Below are 26539 nucleotides of genomic sequence, written 5' to 3'. Positions count from 1 at the left end.
GGAACAGTACAAATTGTCATAGGGACAGCGACACGGGCAGGCGCACCCAGGGCTCCGTGCTCTGGAAAGCTGTTTTCATCTTATCTGTGTCAGAACTCTGTCACCACTCCCCCAACAGCTGTGAAAGATAATTGTAAAAACACCAACAAACATTACAATTCCTGACTATGTCCTGCATGGGGCACCCGGGCCTGGGAAACTTACGTTAATTATATTGGAGAGGAAAGGTTAGTTATAAAGCAAGCAGATTTTGTTCCTTGTGAGAGTCGTAGAATCTGGGGGCCAGAGGTCCCCCAAGTCCTTCGGGTTAACTGCTTGTTGGAGCATAGCTGCCCTCTCTCCTTCGGTTTCCTCCCCTTCCTGCTTCTTTCTCTTTAAACTTGCTGCATGTAGGTCCCCCCTCCGTGATGCTGAGGTGCGTGAACACTCACGGGTAAGTGGATTGTAGAGGGTTATGAACTGTGACTTATGCCAGCTTTCTTCTCTCCACCGAGAGTAATTGCAGGTTTTCTGTTCTGAGAGGTTTAAAAAAATTAATATAGACTTTAAAGGCCATTAAAGTCATACTAATTTGGGGAAAACCGTTAAATTATAAAAGGATGACTTGGCTGATTTGCGCTAACTTGGTCCAGTTAATCATGATTTCTCAATAAGAATTTATGTGCAGCCGTATTTTTAATGCTGGTAACCTTTGAGAGAGAGATGAAAAGCTGTCTGCTTAATTACTGCCGAATATACTCCGCCCCATGAGGAGCTCCGAATCTGCAGCAGACGTGTCCTGTTGTCGTCCAGCTCTAAGCTGGAGTTGAGCTCTCTCGTGTTATTCGATGGGGGAACCTGATGGGAAAGGGAATTACCACCGGGAAAACGCTGTGGCTCACCCGGGGGTGACTGCTCACTTCTGTGTATGAGCAGACTGCTGAGGAAGGCGCCGTGCGCCCGCAAGAGCAGTAGCCGTCTCTTCACTTAATAGTGCATGCTCAAGGCCTCTGTAACACCGTCAGGAAAGATAGATGTATTCTTCATGCGCCGTGTCACTTTATGGTTTTAATTTTTCTCCCTTTTGCTTTGGTTTGGCTCATGTGCTAGATAATCCAAGAATCTGAAAAGGTTAGAGCAAGAAATGGCACCTAGACTTCACCTCTTTATTTATACTCTGCTGCATTTCACAAAGAATTTGCATCAACTTAGGATTCTTACAGTTCAACCCGTGTACTTAAGACACCGGGAAACTGAGGCTCTTGAAAGTAGTCCCCAAATCACACTGCTGGTTAGTGGTGGTGCTGGAACTGACACTCCTCCCTGTGTCCCCTTATTGAGTGAGTGATCAGGACCTCTTTTTTTTTCCGGATAACTATGTTCAGTACAAACTCTTTGCCAGGCAGTGTGTTTGCCCTAGATGATGTCATAGAGAGTAGGAAGGACGTGAGTCCCATCCCTGGAGTGCTCGCCATATGGGGGAAGACAGATTTGAGCAAATGTTCCTACAAATCAGGTAAATTGTGAGCGCAGCAGAACTGTGATTGTTGTATAGGGTGCTACGAGCACATAGTGGAGGTCCTGGAAGGCTTGTTTCAGGAAATGACATTTAGGGTGAGCTATGAAGAAGAAATAGGAATAAATCAGACAAAGGATTTGGGCAACAGGCATGCAGAGCGGAGGAGAATAGGTTGAGAGAGGCTCTGAGTGGATGGAGCTCGGCTCAGCTGAGGAGTGGAAAGAAAGCCTGGGTAGCGGAAACTGGAGCAAGGTGAGCGAGGAGAAGAGACGACATGAGGGGCGAGGGACAGGAGCTCAGGCCTTATAGCCTCCCCAACAGTTCTGGACCTGATCCTAAGTGCAATAAGAAGCTATAGGAGGATTTTAAGCAGAGGATAGAAAGAGAACCAGATTTATGTGTTAGACCATAGTAACTCTGCTGAGTGAAGAATGGGTTGGAGAGAGAAGGATGAGTGTAAGTAGAAACCAAATAGGATGCTCTTCTGTTAACTCAGGTGAGACATAATGATGGCTCTAGGATAGGGTGGAAAGAAGTGGAAAGATTCCGGATACGTTTTGAAGGTAGAATCAACAGGACTTCTGGATGGGTTGGATATACAGTTGAGGGTGAGAGGTTTTAAGAATGACTCCCAGGTTCCTGACTGAACAACTGAGGGGAGAGTGTTGGCATTCACTCGGGTGAGGAGGGTTGATTATGGAGCCCGCTGGAGACTGAGTGGGACACAGAGCTCTGTTCTATTTGAGATGCTTGGAGGCATCTAGTGGAGACGTAAACCAGGAGCTGGACACGCAGATCCTAAGCTCAGGAAAAGATCCAGGCTAACTGAATTTGGAACACATCAAGATGTAGATAGTCTTTGAACTTAAGGGATTAATTCACCTAGCTGAGGTTGTTGAACTCACACTGGAGAAGGATGGGTGAGTTATAAATTTAATAAAGAAAGGCATTTCAAGTAGAGGCAGTGATATGATTAAAGCACCGGAGCAGGAATGACAAGGACCAGTGGATCTTTTCCAATTGGTGAGCAGTGAAAAATAAAATGTGGCTGGATTTCGAGTGCCCTCCCACGTCAGGTAGTGGCAGTCCCACATGCACTGGTCATTTGGAGAGAGATCAGTCTTAGATCTTTGCATACCAGTAAGACGCATTTTTGTGAGCTTCCTCCTTGGGTTATATTATGAAACCTGACTCAAACTTCGCATAAATCTTGAGATAATTATATTGGTCGTGCATCATGAATGATAGAAAGTCAAGGATGGACCTCGCACAGAACCCCTGCCTACCACTTGTTAGTGATGTAGTGGAAATAGGCCCACATAGTCGGAGCTGGTGTTCTGGGAGCCGTTCTGTGCCGGTCGCTGTGTGATGAGGGATCAGCTCCCACCTTCTCTGCTCCAATTTGGATGAGGAGGAGAATTAGCCTAACCCACAAAGCACTGTCTGGATCTCTGCTGTCGCCATCCATCACTCCTCCTCACAGTGTCCACCCACGCGGGGCCTGCTGTACACAGCGCATCATTCTTCATCTGGCAGAACAAAGTTAGAAGCCAGATGGGGCTGGGACCCTTTCCAGTTTGAAGAACAAAATGCTCTAGATGTTAATGGGGCCTAGAGTTTCCATCCACCCATTTGAAAAATGTGTACTCCCCAGTGCTGAAAGCGTTGATGCCCTTCCAGAATTGTGCTCCGCAGCTCCTGAGTTGCTAAGCAGGACTTGGCTGACTCCTCGCCTCATCATTCTTTGTCACTAATAGTTGTCTCTCAGGATCCCTTGAGCAGTGCATCTCTTTTTGTGCCTAATGGCTTTGCCTGCTTGAAACCAGTATATGTTTATATATACTTTTTATTCTGAGGTGCTTTGTGTGCCTTTTCAACTGAGAACTGAGGAAATGATTTGAGCCAGGACGTTAGCATTTACTGTGTACTGATTCTGCCTACTTTAACATCCACAGAAATGAAGATGCGGTCAATCAGATGGCGGTCGCTCCTTTTCCGTTACCGTCAAGTCCTCCATCTTCTCTTGAGGTAAGGTGGCTCCTAATTAGCTTGAGTGACTTACATGGATTTGTCATAATCGCTTTTCCCAAATCTAACATGTTTGATTTTCAGTATCTGGTATTCCAAACTCATAGAATTTATTAACTAGGAAACTTCCCTAATTAAAATAGAAAGTATTTGAGAGATGATTATAAAGTGATATTAAATAATGTTACACAAACATATTAGAGCTTAACCAAATGGGTATTACCTTCCTCAAAGTTCCTCGAGGTTTCTTCTAGATAGATAATTTGTCCTAGTTGGTCATTTCAGAATTTATTAGAAAATTCTCTCTTTTTTTTTTTTCTTCCCAAAGCGCCCCAGTGCATAGTTGTATATTTTTAGTTGTGCGTCCTTCTAGTTGTGGCATGCTGCCTTAGCATGGCTCAATGAGCAGTGCCATGTCCATGCCCAGGGTTCAAACCGACGAGACCCTGGGCCGCCGAAGCAGAGCACGTGAACTTAACCACTCGGCCACAGAGCTGGCCCCCGAAAATTCTCTTTTTTAAAAACGTGAATGAATCGTACCTTTCTTTATGGTTGCAAAACACTTTAATGCCTATGATCAGAGGTACCTTTAAATAATTACTTTCATCTACTACTGGAGAAATTACTAGTCAACAGGATTGCTCTCATATCTGTCTGCTCCTAGAGTTGCACAGACAGACACTAGAAAGATAGAAAGATAGCTGACTAGTTGCGTAATCAGTGTGCCTCTTGTGCTGAGAAAGATCAAATTCTCTTCACATTTCTTATTTATCATACTTACTGTAACTAATGAAACAATGCAGTGTTCTTAGAAGAGAAGGTTGACTTTTGCTTCCCCACCTCAACAAGGAAGTTACTATTCACTGTTTAGTATCTTTCCACGCTTTTTCCTTTGCTTCTACAACGAAAGTAAATGGCTATACGTGAATAGTGTCTCTTTTAGTATAAACCTGATCGTATAAGACACGTTCTTTTAGTTCAACAAGTGTTCAGTGAGCGCATATCATGTGTCAGGTGCTGTGTTGGGTACTAGAGATAGAGGTGTGAATAAACAGAAGAGGCTCCTGCCGTGGTGCAGCTCACATCCTAGTGAGGAAGTTAACTAAGAAATAAGTAAATCAGGATAATTGCCAGTAGTATTGTGCCTTGCAGAGAATTCAAATAGGTGGCTCCCTGATGGGCCATGCGGAAGGTGACCCCCCCTGATGAGTCGTGCAGAAGGCCTCTTGGACAAGGTGAAATTTAAACGAGAGCAAGATGGTGAGAAGGAGCCAGACAGGCAGAAATAAGGGGGGATAGCCTTCTCTGTAGAGGGGACGAGAGAGCTCTCAAGGGAGGATGAGCTGGGGCCTTTCAGGCAGGTGCCAGAGCGAGTTGGGAGCCTGGAGAGTAGTGGCCTGTGAGATGCGGGGGCTGGGGTTTTATGTGTCAGAGTAAGAAGCTGGGGTTCTATTCACCGTGCAGTAGAAACCACCAGAAGGTTTTAACAGGGGAGTGAGGTGACTTGATGGACAGAGAATGGACTGCAGGAAGGTGAGAGCCGCATGCCACAGGCAGAAGCCCAGGTGAGACCCGAGTGCATTTAGACGAGGACTGGGGGCCGGTGTCAGAAGCAAAGGAAAGTGAGCTGATTCTCGGTGTTTGGCACGTTGACTCAGACGTGACTGACTAAATGGGGGAGCTGAGGGAACTAGAGAATCGTGGATAAACCCAGAATTTTGGCTTTGACCAACTAGGTGGACAGTGGTGGCATTTATACAGTCTGTTGAAGAATAGCTGTTGTTCAGCAGAGTTTGAGGTGCATGTTATATATCCTTCTGGAACAGATTCTGTACATTAAAAGCAAAAACCTTGCTCTTTTCGTTTAATATAATGATCACATTTTAATATGCTCTATTATAATTTTTTTCCAATTGACTGATCAATTTTTCCAATTGATCAGTATTCAGATGATCTTCCAATGCTTTGCCAGTAAAAGAAATGCCAAAATAAGCATCCATGTGCGTGTGTGCCACGTGTGTCAATCATTAGGTACTAGTGCTCTTACTTCTGTAGAAAAGATCCCCCCAATGTACAATTGCCGAGTCAAAGGCTATATACGTTCAAAATTTTAATCCCTTTGACCAATTATCTGAAAAGATGGTAGTGATAGATATTGACTTCCCACTAATAGCCATTTAGCCACAGCTTTGCCAGCACCGGTGTTCTCCTCGTAATTAAGATTTAGGGTGGGCAGTTAGCACGGTGGTGGGAAGGAGGGGCCCCAGAGCCACGCTACACACAGCTCAGACCCAGCACAGCCATGCTGTAGACGCACGGCCTTGGGTGGTCACGACCACCCCTTGTGTCCTCCCTGCACTTATCTGTAGGGAGAGAACGAGTCTCCACCTCGAGCGTTGTGAAGCTCGAATAGGACAGATCTCGTGCTGGCACACGGCAGCTGCTCCGTGTAGGTCAGTACTTCGTTCCTGATTCTGCTGTGTTTACAAAATGTCATAAATCTTTTTTGGGGGTGAGAGGGGAATAGGGGGAGTCATATTTTTAAATAATGTTTTCTCTTGAACTGTTAGTTATGAGTGTTCCCATCAGAATATCATCCCCTTGGAACTGAATTTTAGGGAGATGATTGACCCCAGTGTCCACTGTGGGAAAGCATCTTAGATGCTTTCAATATGTCGTCCTGTGTCCCACTTACATCCAGACCTCTGAGACTGTGTTATTGTTTCCACCGTACAGAAGAAGAGACGGGGTCCAGAAAGGCTAAATAGCATCTCCCTTTGCCCAGAGGCAGGGGTGTTATTCACCATCAGCTTCCTCGTCTGTCCCTCGGGGTTTCCACCGCCAAACCTTCCCAGCCTTGTGAAGAGTGAAGGGAGTGATGTAGGCACAGCATTCAGTGCAGCTCATGCTGCAAAGACATGATCAATAAATGTAAACTATTCTATTTATTCAAACATTGAAGTGTATTTAACTCAATTTTTAAGTATATTATTGGTATTAGCTACTACTTTCATTTTTTAATTGTGCTAACCACAGAAATGTTTGTAATCATTCAGTCACCTGTAAGAAATAAATTTTACCATATTGTAATTAATATGTATGAATTGAATTATAAAGAGAGTTTTTTCATTTCTCTCTGGACTGTTGGCCTCCAATAGCTGCCACCACGTTAGGAGTAATGCCCTCCTGCGGCTGTGGGGAGTGGAGCGTGCACTCTGCTCACTGTGCACCTCCTTGTCCCTTCCCATTTGCCTGTGTGACCCCTCCGCCATGCCTTTTCCCTCTCGGCTGTTTCTAGTAAGTATGTAAGCATGGCTCATATCTGACATATTGCTAAGAGAGCTAAGCCATTTAAATCATAACCGAATAGGTGAAGTATCACCGTATCATTATTAGATGGACCTGAGAATAATAACTCGGCACGTTGGATAGCACTGGTATTATAGACTAATGGGATTCGTATTCATTCCTTCATGGGGCCCTTTTTGTGTGTCAGGCGCTGTTCTAAACACCAAGGGACTACTCCGTGCAGTTGTGTGCTAGGAGAGTGAAGGGGAGTGCTGATGGAACACTCAACAAGAAGGCTGAAGGTGTGGGTTCCTGCTCTAGTCTCCCCAGTTGCTGTTGGGCATCTGACCTTGGCAAAGGCAGTTAACCCCTCAGTCTGCCATTTTCTGTAAAGTCGGGTTAACGGCCTCCCCTGCCTGTGTCAACAGGAAGTTATGAGGCGCAAGTGCTAAAGGCAGGTGAGAGTATTTGTAATCCGTGCGGCTGTGTGCATATGTGAGGGACTGTTAGCGTTCCTACTGCTGTCCTCTTGGTGATTCTTGCTGCAGCTGCGTGGCGCAGCGATTAAGCACACAGGCTTGGAAGTGGGACAGAGCCGAGTCCTGATCTCTGCTGCCGTTGACCAGCAGCATGACCGTGGGCCACTTCAGCTCTGCAAGCTTCCATTTCCTCACGTTTAAAAGGGGTTTGATGGTGATAATTAATTCCGTGGATCGTGGAGGAGTTGAATGATGTTTATAAAATGCTTAGCATTATTCTTGGCACAGAGTGAGCATTTGTTTTAGTTGTGATTATACTTGTTTTATTACATCCCTCTCCCTTCCTCGTTATCTCAGTGTTTTGAGAATGTAGGACTATAGGCACCACACTGAGCTGTAAGCTTCTGTGAGACCGAGCTTATTGTCGTCGTCTTTTTCTTTTTTCTTTTTTTTTTGTTTTGCTGTGGAAGACTCTCCTTGAGCTAACATCTGTTGCCAATCTCCCTCTTTTTGCTGAGAAAGATTCACCCTGAGCTAACACCTGTGCCAATCTTCCTCTATTTTGTGTGTGCATCTCCACCACAGCATGGCCACCGACAAGTGGCATAGTTCTGTGCCCAGGAACCAAACCCAGGCCACCGAAGCAGAGCACACTGAACTCAACCACTAGGCCATGGGGCCAGCCCTGCTTATTGTCTCCTTGACCACTGACTCCTCAGTGCCTGATCCATGGTACTTGCTTAATAAATGTTTGTGGAATAAGTGAATGACAGGAACCATGTTTTGGCTTTTCCACTGTATCCTTGATTTTTCATTTCAGTGTTGAATACTTACTTCTTATTGATTCAGTTCATTCTGCTGCTGTTTACCAAATATCTACTTTGTAAAGCATGTAAAGATTAACTGTGCATAGTGTCTGCCCTCAAAGAACTGGAGCCTGAGAGGGAAAATAAGACGTGAATGTTACTAAAACAAGGTGCCCCAAGAGGTAAAGCTTCCGGAGGAGTTCAGAGAAGGTGATAATATTTGCTGGCAGGAGAACAGATGTTTCTGATGGATAGATTGGATTTTGCAATGAGAATATGGTCAGATAGGAATGTAGGAACAGTACAGACAAAAACACCAAGGTAAGCAAAAGCAGGGTGTAGGGTGGGGAGAAGAGCGTAGGGGTGTGTGAAAGGGAGAGGCGAGAGATGGGGCTGGGAAATTAGTTGCGGTCGAATGAGAGCGGCTTGAGCTTAAATCTCAGAAGGCTTGAGTTTCGTGCGTTAGGCCTTGGAGCCGGTGAGGGCATCTTGAACAGTGAAAGGGTCTGATCAGGGCTCTCTGCAGGGAGATGAGTCTAATAGCAACATCAGGAATGTCTTGAAGAGGGAAAGCCAGTTAGGAAGCCACTGTCGTCTCGTCGGAGGGACTGAGGGCTCCCGTGTACTTGGCTGCGAGATACTTACTCCCTTTCCAACAAGGCAGCTGGGGCTTTTAGAATGCCTTTATAGAAGCAAGAGCCTTCATTTTCCCTTTTTCCTCGGAAGTCGTGCTTTTCTGAATACTGAATGAGGCGGAGCAGGCCTCGTAAAGAAGGAAGAGGCTCATTACCCAGAGACTCCCAGCATCATCCTTTCCGTTTTATCTTAACTGTGCACAGCCTCTCTGGTATTCTGAGCAGCCTGGAAGGGATGCTCGTGACTGGGGGTAGAAGAAAGAAATTCAGTTTATCACATCTGGGAAACATGACTTTGCAGAAACAAGTATTTGTGAGTTTAGGCTGCAGTGAGGCGATAAACCATTTTGTGGTTTTTTGAAGAGGGCATTGGATTTGGGAAACGTGGGATGATAAAATTTAAACAAACATCAGGTTTATTTTTAAAGAGGACCTTTCAATTATATCAGGAAGGTATAGTTGCTGGGTTGTTTTTTAATTGCTTAGGAAAATCTTAAGTCAGTTAAACGTAAAACAGTTGTACATGCGAATAGACACTTTTGTCGTGTCAAATGAGGAGGGCAGAACAGAAGGGGTGGTTCTCCAATCCTCATTGCCAGCCTTGACTGACTTAGTTTTGACTGACAGCCTCCTCTCAGATCAAATCCACATTCCTGCTCTCAGGCTGCTCACTGTCTAGTTGGGGGAAACTAGAGACACATAGTGGGCATGAGAAAATAAAGTAGTATAGAAACAAAATAAGACCTGTCATCCCTTGTGTAGAAGATTTTGGAGGAGCCCAGGAGGGAGTTTAGAACTTCCTAAAGGTTTAGAAGAGACTTCTCTGGGGTGGAACAGCATGTCTTATCAGTCTTTTTTTTTTCTCTTTTTTGGTAAACGCTGTGCTAAACGTACAGTCACGAGCTTTGCCTCTTCCTGATGCTCATCTCTAAAGCGTAATTCACTGTGTGGTCTTCGAGGGGAAGGGCCCTTCTCCTTGAGCAGCCTGGGCTGAGCAGGCAGCTTTGGACAGGTGGCTTGAAAATGAGCAGGAGAGGAAGGGAGCACCTGGCCATCGGATTAGCTGACTCATCTTGGGTGTCCGTGGGCCACCATCCAGGAGCCAGATGGTCGTCACACCACCGGGATCCAACTGTGCTTTGGAAACCATGCTTTCTGACCTGTTTTCCCTTCCCGTCTCTGATTGCTGCCTGTTTTCTAGGCTCCTGGTCAGTGGGGTACTTTGAAGGCTCCTTAACACATATGAGCCCTTCTGTTCTCCAGACAGAACCCATTGTTGTGTTGTGTGCCTCATTTGAGCAGGAAAACCCTTCTAACCTTTGCCCCCCAGGAAAGTGAGTGTTTTATTGCTAACTTCTCACAGTTCCAACTTCCTTCTTACCTGACTCTTCTCTGCAGTGAGACCCTCCTCTGTGAACCATCTCAAACTAAACCAGTAACTAAACACAGAAGGAAAGCTTTAGAAGGTGCTCATGGTACAGTTAGAAAGAGCACTGACTCTGAAACAAGACAGACCTGGGATGAATGTAACGAGTCAGACGAAGGATGAGAATGAGGCAAGAGAGTCTTCTCAAGGGGACCAGTTCCGTGCAGACAAGACGAGGAAAAGCGATGTGAGAAGTTCAGGTGAAGTGTTGGGTGAGTCTAGAGGGAGAGGAGATGTCTTCCAGCAGAGAAGGACGGGACTTATGGAGAAAGCGGCACAGGAGACATGGCGCGTGGGGATGAAAGGGTATCCTTTTCTGTATTTATTCAAGTCCTGAAGGCTACGTAAAGCATTTGCAGCGTTGACTCCCTTGCCCATGTTTTCTTAGATTTTCTAAGTTGAAACATCCAACAGCTGTTTTCTCCCCCACTTTAGTGTTCATTTTATAAAGACCTGAAAATCTCATCTTCTGTGCTCACATTGCTGAGAAATGTAAAAGGTTCCTCTGATTTATTTAGACAACACTTCCCCTTCCCCAAGGAGACATGTGCATAATGAGATGGCATCAGCTGACCACCGTCCTGGTGAAAACGACACCAAACCCTCAATCTCAAGGTTGTGTGCCTGACGTGCAGCAGCCCAATCCCGAGATGGGTGCTCGGAGATGGAGAAAGGCCCCGTTCGAGCTGGCCAAGCCGAGGAGGCCGGAGCATGGGCTCACGCAAATCCCCCTTCCCCAGAGCAAAAGGCAGGGGGCTTTATAGAGCTGAGGGGCTCGGCAGGAGGGGCTTCACAGAAACTAAGGGGTCCCTCAGTAAGCACCTGGGGGACCAGCCATCTGGCAATCGCAGCCTCCCCGAAGGCATTCGCTGTCTTCCACAAAACAAGCTCACAGATCTTGAGATGAGTCACCCCTCAAGTTGGAGAAAGAAACAGCAGATTGACAGGATTCATAACAAGGTCAGAGGCAGTCCTGTTCTCAGTGAATATCCACAGTAACCCTCAGGTGCGGCCTCAGAAATCTCCTCTCATCTGGGGCCAGAGGAGGCGACCACTTGCAGAGCTTCTCAAGGAGCTGCCTGCTGGTTTGCTCTGCCGTCAGATGTGCTGCAGTCACAAACAGACTGTCAGACCTCCAGCTGGACAGCCTCCCCCGGGACTCCTCGGGCCCCGCAGCATACAGAACCAGGCGCACTGAGTAATTGGGACATTAAGGCTTTCCAGGACTAAGTATTGGTTTTTGAAAGTTTCTTCAGAATTTTCCTGTCTCTAGAACTCACCCATCCCCTAAAATGCTGAAAATCTACATATTTTCAAGCTTGTTTCTTAACTTGGCATTCTTGATTACCCGAAGTTCACTGAGAGGAAGGCTTTGAATCCTGGGGCCCCTCTCACTGGCCAGGAGTTCTTTAGCAAGTTGTTTAAGCTGGATCATCTTCCTTACCCATGAACTGGGATCCCGGTGGTGCACACTCATACAGGGATGTTGTGAAGACGACGTGGAACACGGCGCGGATAAGGCACGTGTCTCAGCAAGAAGCCAGACACGGAAATTAACGCCCCCCGTGCTGCACTCATGGACGTTTTATGTGCTAGTGCCTTGATCCTCAAGGCAGCCTGATGGGGCGGAGTTTGTAATCTGGTGTTTATATCTGTACTTTAAAACAAGCACTCAGATTTAGAAAGTCACTTGCTGAAAATCACACAATTCTAAGTGACAAATTTGAGATTTGGACCCAGATCTGACCAGTTCTAAAGTTCATGCTACTTTCTTTCTTTTAGATATTTCTCATAGCTCTCCTCTATTTTTTTTGTAAATATGGAATAATACAGGGTAATTCCCCGTAATCAAACAGTACAGAAATAACTAGTGCAGAAATTTCCCAGTCCCTAGTTCTCATCACCAGAAGTAAGGAATTTTAAAATTTGTTCTTTATGCTTACAGATGTTTTCCCTGTATATATCTATCTCTCTCTCTATATATATTGAGTATATTTGTTCTGAAAAGATTGTCCTAGTTTCCATTCTTTCGATGGTGTGTTAGAATCCCCGTTTCCCTACGACGTTGTGAAATCTGGGTGTTCTTTCTGTTCTCTCATCTGTTTGATAGATGAACAGATGTTCTGTCTTTGCTTTAACTTCCACCTCTTAAGTTGTAAGTGAGGTTGAATGTCCCAAAATCAAAACTGTTTTCTCTGTAAACAATCTCACCCGAATTTGTACTAATCCGAGGATAGCGGTGTCTTAAAAGTCCTGATCAATACATGTAGATACTCCATTTATCGTCCTTGTTCTGCCCTGTGTACCCGCAGAAAGTAAAGAAACTTCTGGTTAATTAACTGTAACATTTAATACATCATAATTCAACTGAGGAGATGCCCAATGTGTTTTGGGATTTTAATGGGGCTTATTATTACCAGATGTCTCATTTATATTAAATAAATATTTTTAGGATTCTGCAGAAAAAAATCATCATGAAAACGAGTACTCAGTTCATTCCTTGGTTCTACCAGTGTTTGTTGAGTGTTTTCCATGTGCCAGGCAGGGTGCTGGGTACTTGAGTTTCAGAAACAAGATAAAGACCGTCTCTTATCTTGAGCAGTTTAGTCTTGTGCAGAGATAAACAAGTGTCTTGGAAGTTCTGGCTGGAGGGAGCACAGTGGCTAACTCACACAGCTGAAACAGTGAGTAACTGGATTAGCTCTCTTCAGGGGACCTCTGGGCCTCAGGCGGGGCTCCAGCTCTGGTTGATCCAGCCACCTGGTTTTGCCATCAGAGAACCAGTTCTTCACTCTGTCATTCCCATGTCAGCTTCATCCTAAGGCTGGTTTCCTCATGGCTGTGGGATGGCTGCCCATTGCAATTTGAGCTTCATGCTTTCTTGTTAATTTGGGAGCTATGGGGACTTCTTGTGGTTCTTTTAAGATCAAAGAAAAACTTTTCCAGAAGTCTTCAACAAACCTCTTTGTGCCTCATTGACCAGAGCGGGTTACATACCCATCCCTGACAAAATCATTGGCAAAAAGGATGGGATCAACCTCAAGGTAGTCAGTCCTGATCTTGGAACAGAGAGTAGGAGTCAGCTTCTCTGAGGCAGGTCTCCAGCTACAGGGGCAGGTCCCTGGGAGATAAAATGAGCTTCTTGTGGAAGGAAGAGAACAGGGGAGGCCTCTGGGGAGGAAACTGCACTGCAGCCGTGAAGAGGCGGCTGTGACCGAGTGTCTGTGCCGCTGGGGGTGGTGTGGGTGAAGGACGAGTTCCCCATCTTCCCTGTGATGTCCTGTGGGGTCGGAGCGCCCCGAGCCTGTTGGGTGAGGAAGACAGCAGTCTTGAAGTCAGTGTTAAACCGTTGCCCGAAAGTGGAAGCTTCTTCCTGGTGGGAATCCTGGGCATTTTTCGTCCAGTGTTCTCTTTAGGGACATGTAATTTCTATCTCGTTCCACCTTGGAAGGGCCAGCTGTTGTGTCTGCTTCTCCGGGGTCTCAGTCTCTGAGGCAGGGAAGCTGTCCCGCACAGCGAATGACCCGCTCACTCCAAGAGCAGCGCGGTCTCCTTCCTTCACCCTCGCGTCCTGCTGTCTGGGATGAAGAAGGCATCCCTCTCTTAAATCTCATTAAGTACTGGGTTTCTGTGAGCCTGGGGCTGTGCTGAGCTCGTCCTAGCAGCACAGAAAGAGAGGTTCAAGTATTCCACTGATTCGTAGTAAAGACACTTGATGTCCCCGGGGAAGGAGCTTTAGGAGAGAGCAGTTTAGAGAGCTCTCCCTACGTACACATCCTGACGTCTGCAATTGTCTTAGAATTCACTGATATTTTGCTGCGTCCCCACACTGTGCTGCGTTCGGCATTCGCTTCCTATCCTTGTAGTGTAGGTGGCCATATTTTTCTTCTGCAAATGAGGAAATTGAGGACTGGAGACATTCACTAGCTTTCAGAGACCACTCACTGGTCTCTTGTAGGCCTGGGGCTGACCCCGTGCCGCTCTCCTGATCTCCCTTTCTGTGTGCAGCCTCATGTGTCCACAGCTGGACTACAGGTTCTAGAGAGAAATGTGGGTTTTCCCCGTGTTTCAAAATGTCTTGCAGATATCGGAGAATTAATCACCTAATTCAGGAGCGTCACCCTGACTTTATGACAGCACAGAATTCTTCATTCTACTTTAGGGAGTTTGAGAAAGAACCCGTTTATCTTCTTTCAACTTTTAGAAAACGTCGATTGGCTTTGGCTTAGACTCCATGTCCTAGACACAAGCTTCTTTCAGGCTGGAGGGAAAGGACGTCTCAGCAGAGTGGGAATAGTGATGGCCACTCTTGGAGAAACCCTGCACGGGGCCTGAGACCCTAGGCTCGGGAGCTGTGGGACTACCCGATACGCCCACTGCTCCTGAGGACGATGTTCAAGGCCCCCCCGCCCCCTTCCCGCAACACGAGCTGCATGTTTGCACTGCAGGAGAGTGAGTGACATCAACGAGTTTCAAACTCAAACTCCGTTGTTTGAAAATACTATTAATTTGTTCTTTTTGGCTCTGTGTCCTCAGATAGTTAGGGAAAGTCTTTTGAAGCGACAGGGGTTTGTGTAAGTAGGGCCCCACTTCACCCACAGAGGAAACGGTCAAAGGGCGAGAACCCTCCCGTGCTTGTGGGGCTCACCGGGAGGCTGCAGCACAAGCCGCCCGCCATTGTCCGTCCCCAGAAAGCTGCACCAGCCACGGGGCCGCCAGTGTGAGGCCAAGGGAGGGCCCCTCAGGCAGGGGCCCGAAGGAGCGCGGTGAGTTTCAGATGCTGCTTCATCCTGCGCCTCACCAGGAATGAAATCCCCCACTGGACCCAGGGCCTGGTGGCTCCTTCTCCCTCTGCCCCACCCCCCCTCGCTTTGTGGTGGTCCGCAGTGTCCCTCACCACCTCCAGTAGACTCTGCGTGTGGTCTAGTCAACTGAGGAAAGATAGCCTGAATTTGAACAACTTTTATAGCATGACTAAGTGGCCCAGCGTGAAGTGTTGGTTGAGAGTGTGGTGCGGGACAAGTTTCTTGACCTCACCAAGCCTCCGTTTCCTCATCTGAAGAGTGACAATCGTCAGGATGTTGTGAGGAAACAAACAGAGCCCGTGGTGAGTGTGAAGCAGACAGCCGGGGCTCAGTGAGCTCATTCAGTGCTCCGGCAGGTCCATGCGAGATGCCACGGTCGTCCAGGCCCTGGAGGTACAGTGGAGTGCAGAATGTACAGAGATACCTGCCCTGGTGGGCAGGAGGGAGGGAGAGAGATGATACCCAAATTAGCAAAATATTAGATTGAACCATATGAAATTGCTGTTTTTGTAGGTGAAAATTTCATGACTCAACCTAACATATTTGTGAGTGTTATCTTGTTATAACATACTAATAACAGTTTGTCATCACTAGTCATCATCTGACTGTTTCTGTTATAAGATGCTGCACGTCCTGGGATTGTTGCTGGATGCACCATGTCAGGGACAGCGTGTGATCTGTCTGGCTTTCACTCTTAAAGATTTTATTTTTCCTTTTTCTCCCCAAAACCCCCCATACATAGTTGTATATTTTTAGTTGTGGGTCCTTCTAGTTGTGGCGTGTGGGACACTGCCTCAGCATGGCCTGATGAGCGGTGCCATGTCCATGCCCAGGATCTGAACCAGCAAAATCCTGGGCCACTGAAGCAGAGCGCTGGAACTTAACCACTCGGCCCCGGGGCCAGCCCCAGGCCTTGACTCTTTTACCTTAGTTTATGTCAAGATAATTGGAAACAGTCAGCTCTAACCCTCTAGAAGTTGCTCTAACTCCCTAGCATCAGTGAGGATAATAGAGTTTGTATCTGGAAAATCATACCGAGTAGAAGTGTAATAGAGAGACAAACCAAAATGTTATAGAAGTTCGAAAGTGGAGGGACAGCCATCTCATTCAGGGATTAGGGAAGGTTTCTTAGAATCCTGGCCCTCAGTGTGAACCTTTAACAATGAGAAGGCAGTTGGCTGCTGAGCTTGGCGTGACTAGGAGGTGTACCAGGTGCATCGGTGTGAGTTCCGGAGCAGCGATAAGGGTTGGGTTTGTGGGGCAGCAGTGGGAACAGTAGAGTCACAAAGCTGAAGGGACTGTGGGCTGTGAATTATAGATCTGTTTATTCATCTTTTATCCTCAGTACTCAATAAATGTCCCCATAGCTAGATGGATACATGCAAACACGAGGTGCTACCTGTGAGAAGCAGTACTCTAAAGAGCTGTTAGATTGCTTCTCCAGGATTACCTGTTTTCAGAGCTAAGACCAAGCCTGTGTCCACACGTGCTCCAGAGCTCTTTGCACTATTCATTATGGTTGGCTGTGGTCCATGTCTCAGTGGTCCCCAGATGCACAGCAAGGAGTTTATAATAACTCCAGTAAGCATTAGATTTCTCTAAAATATTTTTAAAGGGAGAACAACTTGTTTTTAGACAACTGGTCCGGTGATGGTTTGTGGGGCATGGGTTCCAGTTGTGAGAGACTGGAGGCAGGGAGGTGTCTGGAATCTATTTCAGAAGCCAAGGTGTGAGCCTGTTAAGACTGTTTGTGAAGCCTTTTAAAAGGAACTTTAAAAAAACTGTTTGCACAAAGCTTTGCAATTTGCAAAACAAAGTCTTGTCTGTTATCTCATTAGCTTAATGTCTTTAATATCTAAATTTTTTCTAAAATGGTATTTAGTTTGTGATCTTATTCAGTGTTATCCCCAAAATAACCTTAGGTAAAAAGTAGGGCAGGAATTGTTTATCCCAGGGTTATAATGAGACCTTAATCTGCTCAGTGAAAGATCATAAAACTGGAAAAGGCAGGAGCTGGAACTCATCCTGGAGGGTCCTTGATGCCCTGGTGTCTTGACACAGAAGATCATGAATCCCTAAAACAGCTCTTTGAATCTTTTGGTATAAACCCGTGTCTTTATCCTGTTGAGAATGTCTGTGTTAGTGTAATAGACTCTTCTGAGGCAGCATAACTAAATTACTAAGAGCACAGACACTGGAGCCAGGTTCCTGGATTCAAATCGTGAGCTGGCAGTTTACCCTAGGGGATGACTGCCTGCCCTGTGCCTCAGATTCTGTGTCTGTGAAACGGGGTCGGCTGGGGGCTGGGGGGTGGACAAAGGGTTGTCGTGAGAACTGAAGGAGTTGGTAACTGTAAAGTCCTAGCAGAACCACACTGGATACTCGGGAATCACTGCCTCGGGGCGAGTTGTCCTGATGAAAGCGTTAAGGGTGAACTGTGTAAAGATCAGCTCTTCCTAGTGATGTGTTAAAGTGTAACTTAACTGAAAATTGAAGTGAATTTTTCAACCTCCCCCGCCAATTGCTAATTGCTAGTAATAATAGCCGACATTTATTGAATGCCTAGTGCCGGCGTTATTCTAATCTCTTTACCAGCACTGACTCATTTACATGACGGTCCTGTGAGGCCACTACTACTGTTACCCCGTTTAAGAGATGAGGAAACTGAGGCACTGAACCATTGAGTAAGTTGCCTAAAAATCTCCCCGTGAAGCCCGGATGTGGGTCCATGCACTTGGAGGCTGCACTCTAACCCACTGGGCAGTACCACCTCTCAGAGAGACCCGACATGGAACAAAACCGAATCAAAGGACAGCAAGAAGATCACCCCGGGGTCTGAACTTTGTGATTCTCACTCCCTTTCGTCTCGGTCTTTTCCAACGTAGAAAATTAGGGTACAGAAACAGACAGTTAAGATTCTGAAAGTAACCTTTTACATTGGCAAATAAAGTTTATCGACCTCCAAGCAGATGTTTCGTAAATGAAGGAAACTCAGATTTTTCAAGCAGCTACCCTGTGCTGGGCATTTTCGTTCTGGCGGTCTTATTTACCCCGGTGATGCACGATACTGAGAAGGAGGTCTGTTCCCAGTGGTGAGTGGTATGGCTGGTTCTCTTGCCTCGTACACCCATCTTCTCTTCACTGTGAAGTTTGCATCAATAGGTTTTCTTGAATATCAGAAATGTCACTGTGTGATCTGTTTGTTCTAACAAAAAATGTCATTTGGTATCTCTTACCCGTCAGACAATGCTGTGTGCAGGGGATTCAGTGATGAGCAAAACTACCAGAGCTCCTTGAAGGGCTTGAGATGTTCAAGGGTGAGTGTTCACATCAGCTCGCTGTCTTCCCAGGCTCCGTGGTTAGTGGGAAGGAAGGAGCCAGAGAAGGAGGGGGAGAGCACTGTTTTCTTCTTGTAAGCAGCTGACCTTGGTTCTGGCTCCTGCCGTTGGCTCTCTCACCCTGGCCCGTTCCATAATTGTCTGCTTGGACGCAAAGCCAGTTCACTGTTTGTTTATTCTTGTCCACCTCCTTTTCCATTCTGTTACAGATACTAATAGTCAGTAAAATAATTCAAAACCAACTAGCTTACAACAGTATAATGAAAAGACACCCAACTCAATTAAAAAATGGATAAGGATCGAAACAGGCGTTTCTCCAAAGATAGACAAGTGACCACTAAGCACAGGAGAAGATTCTCAGCCTCGTTAACCATTAGAGAAATACTCATCAAAACCGCAGTGAGATCCCGCTCCACCCGTGCCAGGATGGCTGTAATCAAAAGGACAGTGACAGCGCTGCGAGGATGTGGGGACACTGGAGCCTCATACGAAAGGACAGTGACAGCGCTGCGAGGATGTGGGGACACTGGAGCCTCATACGAAAGGACAGTGACAGCGCTGCGAGGATGTGGGGACACTGGAGCCTCATACGAAAGGACAGTGACAGCGCTGCGAGGATGTGGGGACACTGGAGCCTCATACGAAAGGACAGTGACAGCGCTGCGAGGATGTGGGGACACTGGAGCCTCATACGAAAGGACAGTGACAGCGCTGCGAGGATGTGGGGACACTGGAGCCTCATACGAAAGGACAGTGACAGCGCTGCGAGGATGTGGGGACACTGGAGCCTCATACGAAAGGACAGTGACAGCGCTGCGAGGATGTGGGGACACTGGAGCCTCATACGTCACTGGGGGACATAAAGTAGTGCCACCAATTTGGAAAACAGTTTGCACTTCCTCGAAATATTAAACGTAGTCACCATGTGACCCAGCTATTCCACTCCTAGGTGTATACTCAAGAGAAATGAAAATGCACATCCACACACACACGTACAGGAATGTTCATAGCAGCATTATTCATAGAAGCCAAAAAATGGAAACCACCCAAATGTCCACCACTGATGAATGAATAGATAAAGTGTGGTATATCCATACAATGGAGTGTTACGTAGCAATTAAAAATAATGAGGTACTGATATATGATGCTGCAACCACATATTGTATGATGCTGTGTGTGTGAAATGCAGAACAGGGAAATCTGTAGAGACAGAAAGTAAATTAGTGGTTGCCTGTGGCTGGGGGTGGGGAGGGGACTGCAGAGTGACACTAATGGGTATGGGGTTTCTTTTTGAGGTTATGAGATGTTTTAAACTTACATTGTGATCATGTTTGTGTAACTCTGAATGGTAAAACCATTGAATTGTACCCTTTAGATGGGCGAATTTTATGGTATGTTAATTATATCCCAATAAAGATGTTTTAAAAAAAAAAAACAGGAGGAGGAAAGACGGGAAGAAAGAATGCAGATAATCTACAAACTGAAATCAAAGCAGAAATGTTCTGGACTGGAAATGCTGTGATCCTGCTAAATGACTATAATACCAGCCTATGCGTGGAGCTGTTAGTGTGTAGTCTCTCCACCTTTTGGAATAGTTTGCAAGTGTTCCATAAAAATTAAAGCTGGACTTTATCTTTTAAATTGTTGCATTCTGTTGTTACTACACTCTCTGCTAGATCCTAGCACGGTAGGACTGGAGGTAAACAGACACAGTCTCTCTTCTTCCGTTGTTTACTGTCTTCGTGGGGGAACCACATCACTCAAATAATGTCACAAATACATTGAAATCCCAGGCTTGAGCAAAGCTAAGGACTAGAGGTGCTTGGCGCTAAGAGAGCATAGAATAGGGGGATATGACCTTGTTGAGGGGGCTTCCCTGGGGAAAGCTGAACTGAGATCTGCAGGAGAAGCTGGTGCTACCTGGGAATGGGGCAAAAGAAACAAACGAGGGTGGTGGGTGACCTCAGAGCCTGAGGGAATTTAGTGAGCTGAAAGGACTGGAAGTTAGGGCTGCCAGAACTGGTGAGATGGAAACCAAACTGGAACGGTTGACAGGAGCCGGGCCATGTTAACCACGTGGTCTCTGTGCGGACAGCAGTGGGAAGGCCTGGAGGGCTTCCGGAGGTGACCCTAAACTGTAGCCGTGCGTCGTGATCAGATTGGACAGGGGCCAGAGTGGATGCCGACCTACTGGTTGGGAGTTTTTCACAGCAACGGCCGTCGGTGCAAGATGTCAGCAACTGTGTGTGTTCTCACATTCTGCCTTTGCAAAGATCGTAGCAGAATGAGCAGCGAGGTAATGTTTGTGTTTACCAGGGGAGTTCCACAGGGCTGCCGGTGGAAGGATTTACCTTTCTTGTCCCTAGTTTCCAAATCTGCTGTATGCGCTCTTTAAAGCTTTCCTCTGGATGCAGGTTTAAAGCTATTTAAATGGCAGTTTTGTGCCATCTGGGTCCTGGGAGCAAGCTTCATCCCAGGGCTTGGCCTGCAGCCTGTGACAGCCCTGTTAGGAAGTGCTTCCAATAGGTGTGCCTGCCTTCGTTCCCCGTTGTGTGAAACTGCTGAGCAGCGACGCCATCCATGTGTCAATCGATCCTTGTCGTTACAGACCTGGTTCACGTACTGCAGCCCCAATAACATTTAGATTTTCCAAAATGCTTAGGTTTTCAAGCTATCTGGAGTGTTCGTCTTTTCTGTTGTCTTTTTCATTGTGAAATATAATTTCTGATGCTTAGGGCAAGAATTAAAAAATGAGAGTATTGTAGGCAGCTCAAGGTGGCATTCAACCTGTGGGGTTTTTGTGGGGATTTTAGAATTTACGGGGTAGCAAGCTGGCTGAGGAAGCCCGAATTGTTTCTGAATTAACCATGGCTAACCTGGATGGACTGTGACGTGCAAGTTCACACTGCAGCTATGTGCGTTCCCGTGTCAAAGTCCCCACCAGCCAGAATGCCAGCGTTGTGGGAACACTTCTTACTCTCTACCTTGATACGCTGGATCCACGTAAAATTTCCAAACATACGTATTGAAAAACCAGTGTCAAGTGTCATAAGCAGTCCCCGTGTTTCCCAGTGGCCTGGCCGTACTTGCTTTCTCAGATGAAAAAGGTGACAGACACAGATCGTGGCCCTGCAGCGAACAGACTTAGCTGTCACCTCCTCCAGCCCCGGCTCTGACCTGGGAGAGTGACTCACCCTGTCTTCATTTCTTCATCCAGAAATGGGCGGGGGGTGGGGCTACCTCTTTGCTGTGAGGATCCAGTGTGATTGGAGGTGTGAAACTCTGAGCACAGTGGCTGCCATGCAGCCAGGGCTCAGTGCAGGGCTGTTGTGATTGCGCATTGTGCCCTTACACAGTCTAGGTGTGCCAGGACTCAGTTTCCGGTACACAATCCTTAGAACCTGTGATGTGTCCTGCTCCAGAAATGTAAACATAAGACACCTTTGGCCCAGGAGTGCACCGTAGTAGGACCACTGCAGAGCTCACAAACCGGTTGTCAGGCGTCAGATCCAGGTTTCATTTAGCCTCCAACATGTTCTCAAGATGTTTGAGCTAATTTTTATAATTCAGGAGATTTTACATAAAAATCGTGGTTTCCGTTTTCTACAGAAGCTGGCCCTTTAACCAGTTGTGCACTTCCACTTTATTTCAATCCCTGCCTTTCCACGGTTCTCCTTCCCCAGCCTGCTTCCCTCGCCTAGCGCGCCTGTAGGCCCCGAGCCTGCATCCCTGGTCTGCTGCTGGAGACCGAGCTGCAGCCGTGTGGGTGGAGTGGCAGGAAGTAGATGGGCTGGGTGGTGGACCAAGAGAAGGGTCTTGATCCCAAGAGAAGCCTTGGAGCAGTTTCCAGCGGGGATTTAATGGTGAGATTAGCCTTTGTAAAGACCCTTCTGAGGGCCCTGTGACCCTGCAGAATCCCTCAGATGAGTCAACGCTGAAGACCAGGAGAGGTAACAAGCTGTCGGAGTAACTGAGATGGAAGTTGACAGCGACCTGGACTGGGGGCCTGGCAGCAAAGACAGATTTTCGGGAGGCGTGCGGGAGTTAGAGTCGATAGGACTCAGTGACTGTGTGCATTCAGAGTGGAAGGAGGAGCGCAGGCGAGAAAGACTCTCAGATACTTCGTGGGCAGCCGGCGGGCTGGCTGCTTGCTGCTGTCTGTTTACAGAGAAAAGAAACAGGAGGAAGAGCAGATTGTGAGGAAAGATGAATGATGTGAGCTGAGTATAAAACAGCAAACTAGGGAGAGCTGCTCAGCCTAAAAGTAGCCAAATTCAAATTCAAGAGTATTCAAATTCAACAAGTTTTAAAACATGCCTCTCAGACACATAACAAACACAAGTTGTCTACTGTTGATTTGGGTTCTTGGACTTCAACTTGGTAGCCATTGATGACTCTAGAAAAAGACCACCTTGGCTTGGATCAGCCCCAGCCTGACTCCCACACACTCCTCTAGCCTCCTGGATAGGTGAGATCACATTAGCGAGGGCCCCTACCTTCATTTTCCCCTCAGCAGGAGTCAGGAACACTAAGATTGCTTGTTTAAAGTTGATTCAGATCTTGGCTGGGACACTTGAGTGTTTCTGTGCTTCAGTTTCCTTATCTATAAAATGAGGATAATTATAGGTTTGATCTCATATAAAATATGAATTAATACATTTCTAATGGTGCCTTCTGGAGCACATAGTAAATACTACAAGAGCGTTAGCTGCCATTATGCTCATTCGTTCCTGCTTGTTTGTTGAGTTTTAGATGTCTCTGTAAGACAGGAAATATTGCTGTAGTAGGCACTTTGAAATATTATCTCATGTATCCTGACAAAAACAGTAGTAGTAATAATAATGATGCCAGCCACCATTTATGGAACACTTGGTATTTGTTAGGAACTGAACAGAGTGTATCTCCCTCCTCCCCACAATGGAGTCATTATCGTTATCTCCACTTGCAGATGAGGGACCTGAATATTCCGGAAGTTAACCCACTCGCCCCGTGGCCTAGGGCAGTAAGTGCCACGGGACAGATCTGAGCTGTGTGTGTCTGACTCACGAGCCTGATCGTGCCGGCTGCCCCTCCAAGAGACAGCTGGGATTAAACCACAAAGCAGCTGAGGTTCAGAGAAGGCTGACTTGTCAGAGAGCACGTAACCTCCAAGTAGAAAAACCAGGACAAGAGCCACCAGCAGACTCCAACGGGCAGACCTTCTCGTCTGTTCAGATGACCCTAACAAGTCACTAATCACCCCTTGATCTGTGACGGTTTTCACTGATCTGTGGGAAAAGTGAAAAGGAATAACCCCACAGTGAGTTCTTCATAAAGCTAAATCTGTGCAGTTTACAGGACCCCCCTGGAAGCCCGTGCCCACCTAAGTTTTTGGTTACACTGGCTCTTCCTGTCTGACGTTATGGTAACACCGTCTGGCAGTGTTTGGGAGGAGAAAGGTAACTCTGTATCCCAAAGTTCTTTTGAAAATTGTCTGGTCTGTGACATCCCAAAGTCTGAGAAAAATCTACTTTGCTTACGTTGTGTTCCTAGAATCAAGAGCACTTTGCAAATGATTAGAAGAAAGCAGGCAAGGAGAGAAGTTAGTGGAGGCTGACTGTGGGTTTAAACCTGGGTAAGTAGGAGGTTGATATTGTCACCAATTTAAAAAAATAGACTACAACATGATAAAAAACAGATTTATAGGAGAAGATGATGCGTTCAGTGTGGAATCTTAACTTTTTTTTTTTTTTTAAAGTTTTATTCTTTTTTTTTAAAGATTTTATTTTTCTCCCCAAAGCCCCCCGGTACATAGTTGTATATTTCGTTGTGGGTCCTTCTAGTTGTGGCATGTGGGACGCTGCCTCAGCGTGGTCTGATGAGCTGTGCTATGTCCGCGCCCAGGATTCGAACCGACGAAACACTGGGCCGCCTGCAGCGGAGCGCGCGAACTTAACCACTCGGCCACGGGGCCAGCCCCTGGAATCTTAACTTTTAAAGGAATCGTAGACCATGTGATTTCTGCCACAGGTTCAGTTTATCAGTATTCACTGCTGTGCGTGATTAAAAATTATTCCTAAGTTTTGGAGAAATAGCATAAAGTGTGTTTCTAATGATTATAGCCTTCTCGTTAGGTCTTCCTTCCAGGCTGGAATTCTCAGATGTATATCCTGCTCATTTTTAATACAAGGCCCTGGAATGTGTGCTTAAAATCCGTTTTTACCCCGAATTTGTCACCCATCAAGAAGTGCAGGACTTCTAGTTTGGCTGGGGGAGCAGATGGCCCTGTGTGGATCTTGTTTCCTGTTTCACATTCAGTATGAAAACTGCATCTATAGCAAGAGTCGAGGAGTTGGCTGTAAGGAGCAGGAGGGAATGCGTCTGAGTCAGCGCGGGCCTGTCCCTCGTGACCGTGTGCAAGTTGCCCATGGCAGAGTTCAAGTGCACTCAGATATGCGGCGTTTTTCACAGCTCATTGTATATCTCATATTTCTGAAAATCACTTGAGATTTGCCTACATGATAAGTTTTCTTTCCTGGTCATAAAAAAGACAGTAGACTTACATCAAGTCAATTTCCTTCACAAAAGTCACAAGAGAAAAGCTTTTGACTTTTTCCTCCATTCTCTTCCATTCTGCGTTGTAAATGAAGATAAAATGGAGACTCGAGAGTCACAGGTACAGTGACCTCGTGAACTCAGAGATGAAGAAATACAGGTGCACGTTGTAGCACACATCCGCATCCCAGACGGCTGCTAGGTGCTTTCACTCCCAGTGATTTAACTGGTCCGCTGTGGCGACTTGTTTTTCAACCTGAAATTCAACTTGCCTGGAAGGAAGCTATTGCTTATCAGACTTATCCAAATTGAGAAAATAATCTTAGAATCGTAATTATTAGCACTAAGGACCCAGAGAAGGAAAACGACGTGACGACCCAGAGCCCAGAACTCAGACTTTCTTGCCTGTGCCTGGTGCCCTGTCTTCTGAATGCAGAGCTGGTGGAAGCCTCGTGTGCTGACGTGCTTTTAAGACCCTACAATCTAAACCCTGTGTTGCTTATCTCATCTTTTGAAGGGAGCAGAATGAGGTAAGTCTGTACTGAGGCCTGTGATGTCGCAGGCGCGGTGCTGGCCACAGGGCACGTCGCGGTGAGCATGACGTCGACCTCGCCGTGAGGCAGCTTCCAGAACTGCAGGGAATAGTGTCGGCCAACGCTTTCCCAGCACTTACTGTGCACTGTCATTCTAAGTGTACGAATTCATATCATATGTGAGGTCCAGCCTATAGTTATCCTCATCTTCTAGATAAGGAAACTGAGGCAAAGAAACACTCAACTCAAGTGTCCCAGCCAAGATCTGAATCACCTTTAAACAAGCAATCTTAGTGTTCCTGAGCCCTACTGAGGGGAAAGTGAAGGTGGGGGCCCTCGCTACTGCGATCTCACCTGATCCAGGAGGCTAGAGGAGTGTGTGGGAGTCAGGCTGGGGCTGATCCAGGCCAAGGTGGTCTTTTTCTAGAGTCATCAATGGCTACCAAGTGGAAGTCCAAGGACCCAAATCAACAGTAGACAGCTTGTGTTTGTCATGTGTCTGAGAGGCATGTTTTAAAACTTGTTGAATTTGAATACTGTTGGATTGAATTTGGCTACTTTTAGGCTGGGCAGCTCTGTCCAGTTTGCTGTCTTATGCTCAGTTCACATCATCCATCTCCGCTTCGCTGCCTTAGGGCCTGACTCTGTGAGTTTGTTACCTGTTTGAATCTGGAGTCTCTTGGCTGCAGGTGATGAAACGTCAGCCTGACCTTGTAGACGAAGGGGAAACGTACGGACAGGCTGCAGGTTCCTCCTGTATCGCTGCAGGAGGGCGGTGGACGGCTCAGGGACAGTGGGACCAGAGGCCTGGTGCTGCGGAGACGTCTCTGCGTGGCTTTCGGACTCTCCTGCAGACTCGCTTCCTCCGTGTGGTGGGGGCATGGCCGCCAGCAGCGCCTGAGCCTCTCTCCAGAGGGACTGACCTCTCCCCTGGGTCCCCTCTGGAACATCCACAGGATGCTCTTGTGTGGTGCAGGTGTCCGCCCTCGGGCCAGTTACTGTGGCCAGACGGGCCTGTCGGTTACCCGGCTTTGGTGATAGTAGCTGGACGTTGCTCCCGTTATTGCCTGTTCTATAGAACATTGCCAGTGTTGCCTCTATGTTCACGCATCAGAACTACTTTTCTTGATCAGAGTAATTGCCAGGCCCGCAAAGTGTTTTCTCTCAGG

The 26539-nt window shown here is 46.7% G+C and overlaps 1 protein-coding gene across 11 annotated transcripts in view; it reads left to right on the top strand.

The window, feature by feature from the left end:
• Positions 1–26539, top strand: part of PATJ (PATJ crumbs cell polarity complex component) — a 302489-nt gene that overhangs the window by 205177 nt on the left and 70773 nt on the right. For all 11 annotated transcript variants that reach the window (XR_011438912.1, XR_011438911.1, XR_011438913.1 and 8 more), the window contains one exon: positions 3454–3526. Coding sequence is in view for 8 of the 11 variants with exons in the window: in XM_070267562.1 (XP_070123663.1) it covers positions 3454–3526 (73 nt within the window). In the remaining 3 variants the exon portion in view is untranslated. The remainder of the gene's footprint in view (positions 1–3453; positions 3527–26539) is intronic.

Source organism: Equus caballus, chromosome 5 (genome assembly GCF_041296265.1).
Source record: "Equus caballus isolate H_3958 breed thoroughbred chromosome 5, TB-T2T, whole genome shotgun sequence".
Lineage (NCBI taxonomy): Eukaryota > Metazoa > Chordata > Mammalia > Perissodactyla > Equidae > Equus > Equus caballus.
This window is presented reverse-complemented; position numbering and strand designations above follow the sequence as displayed.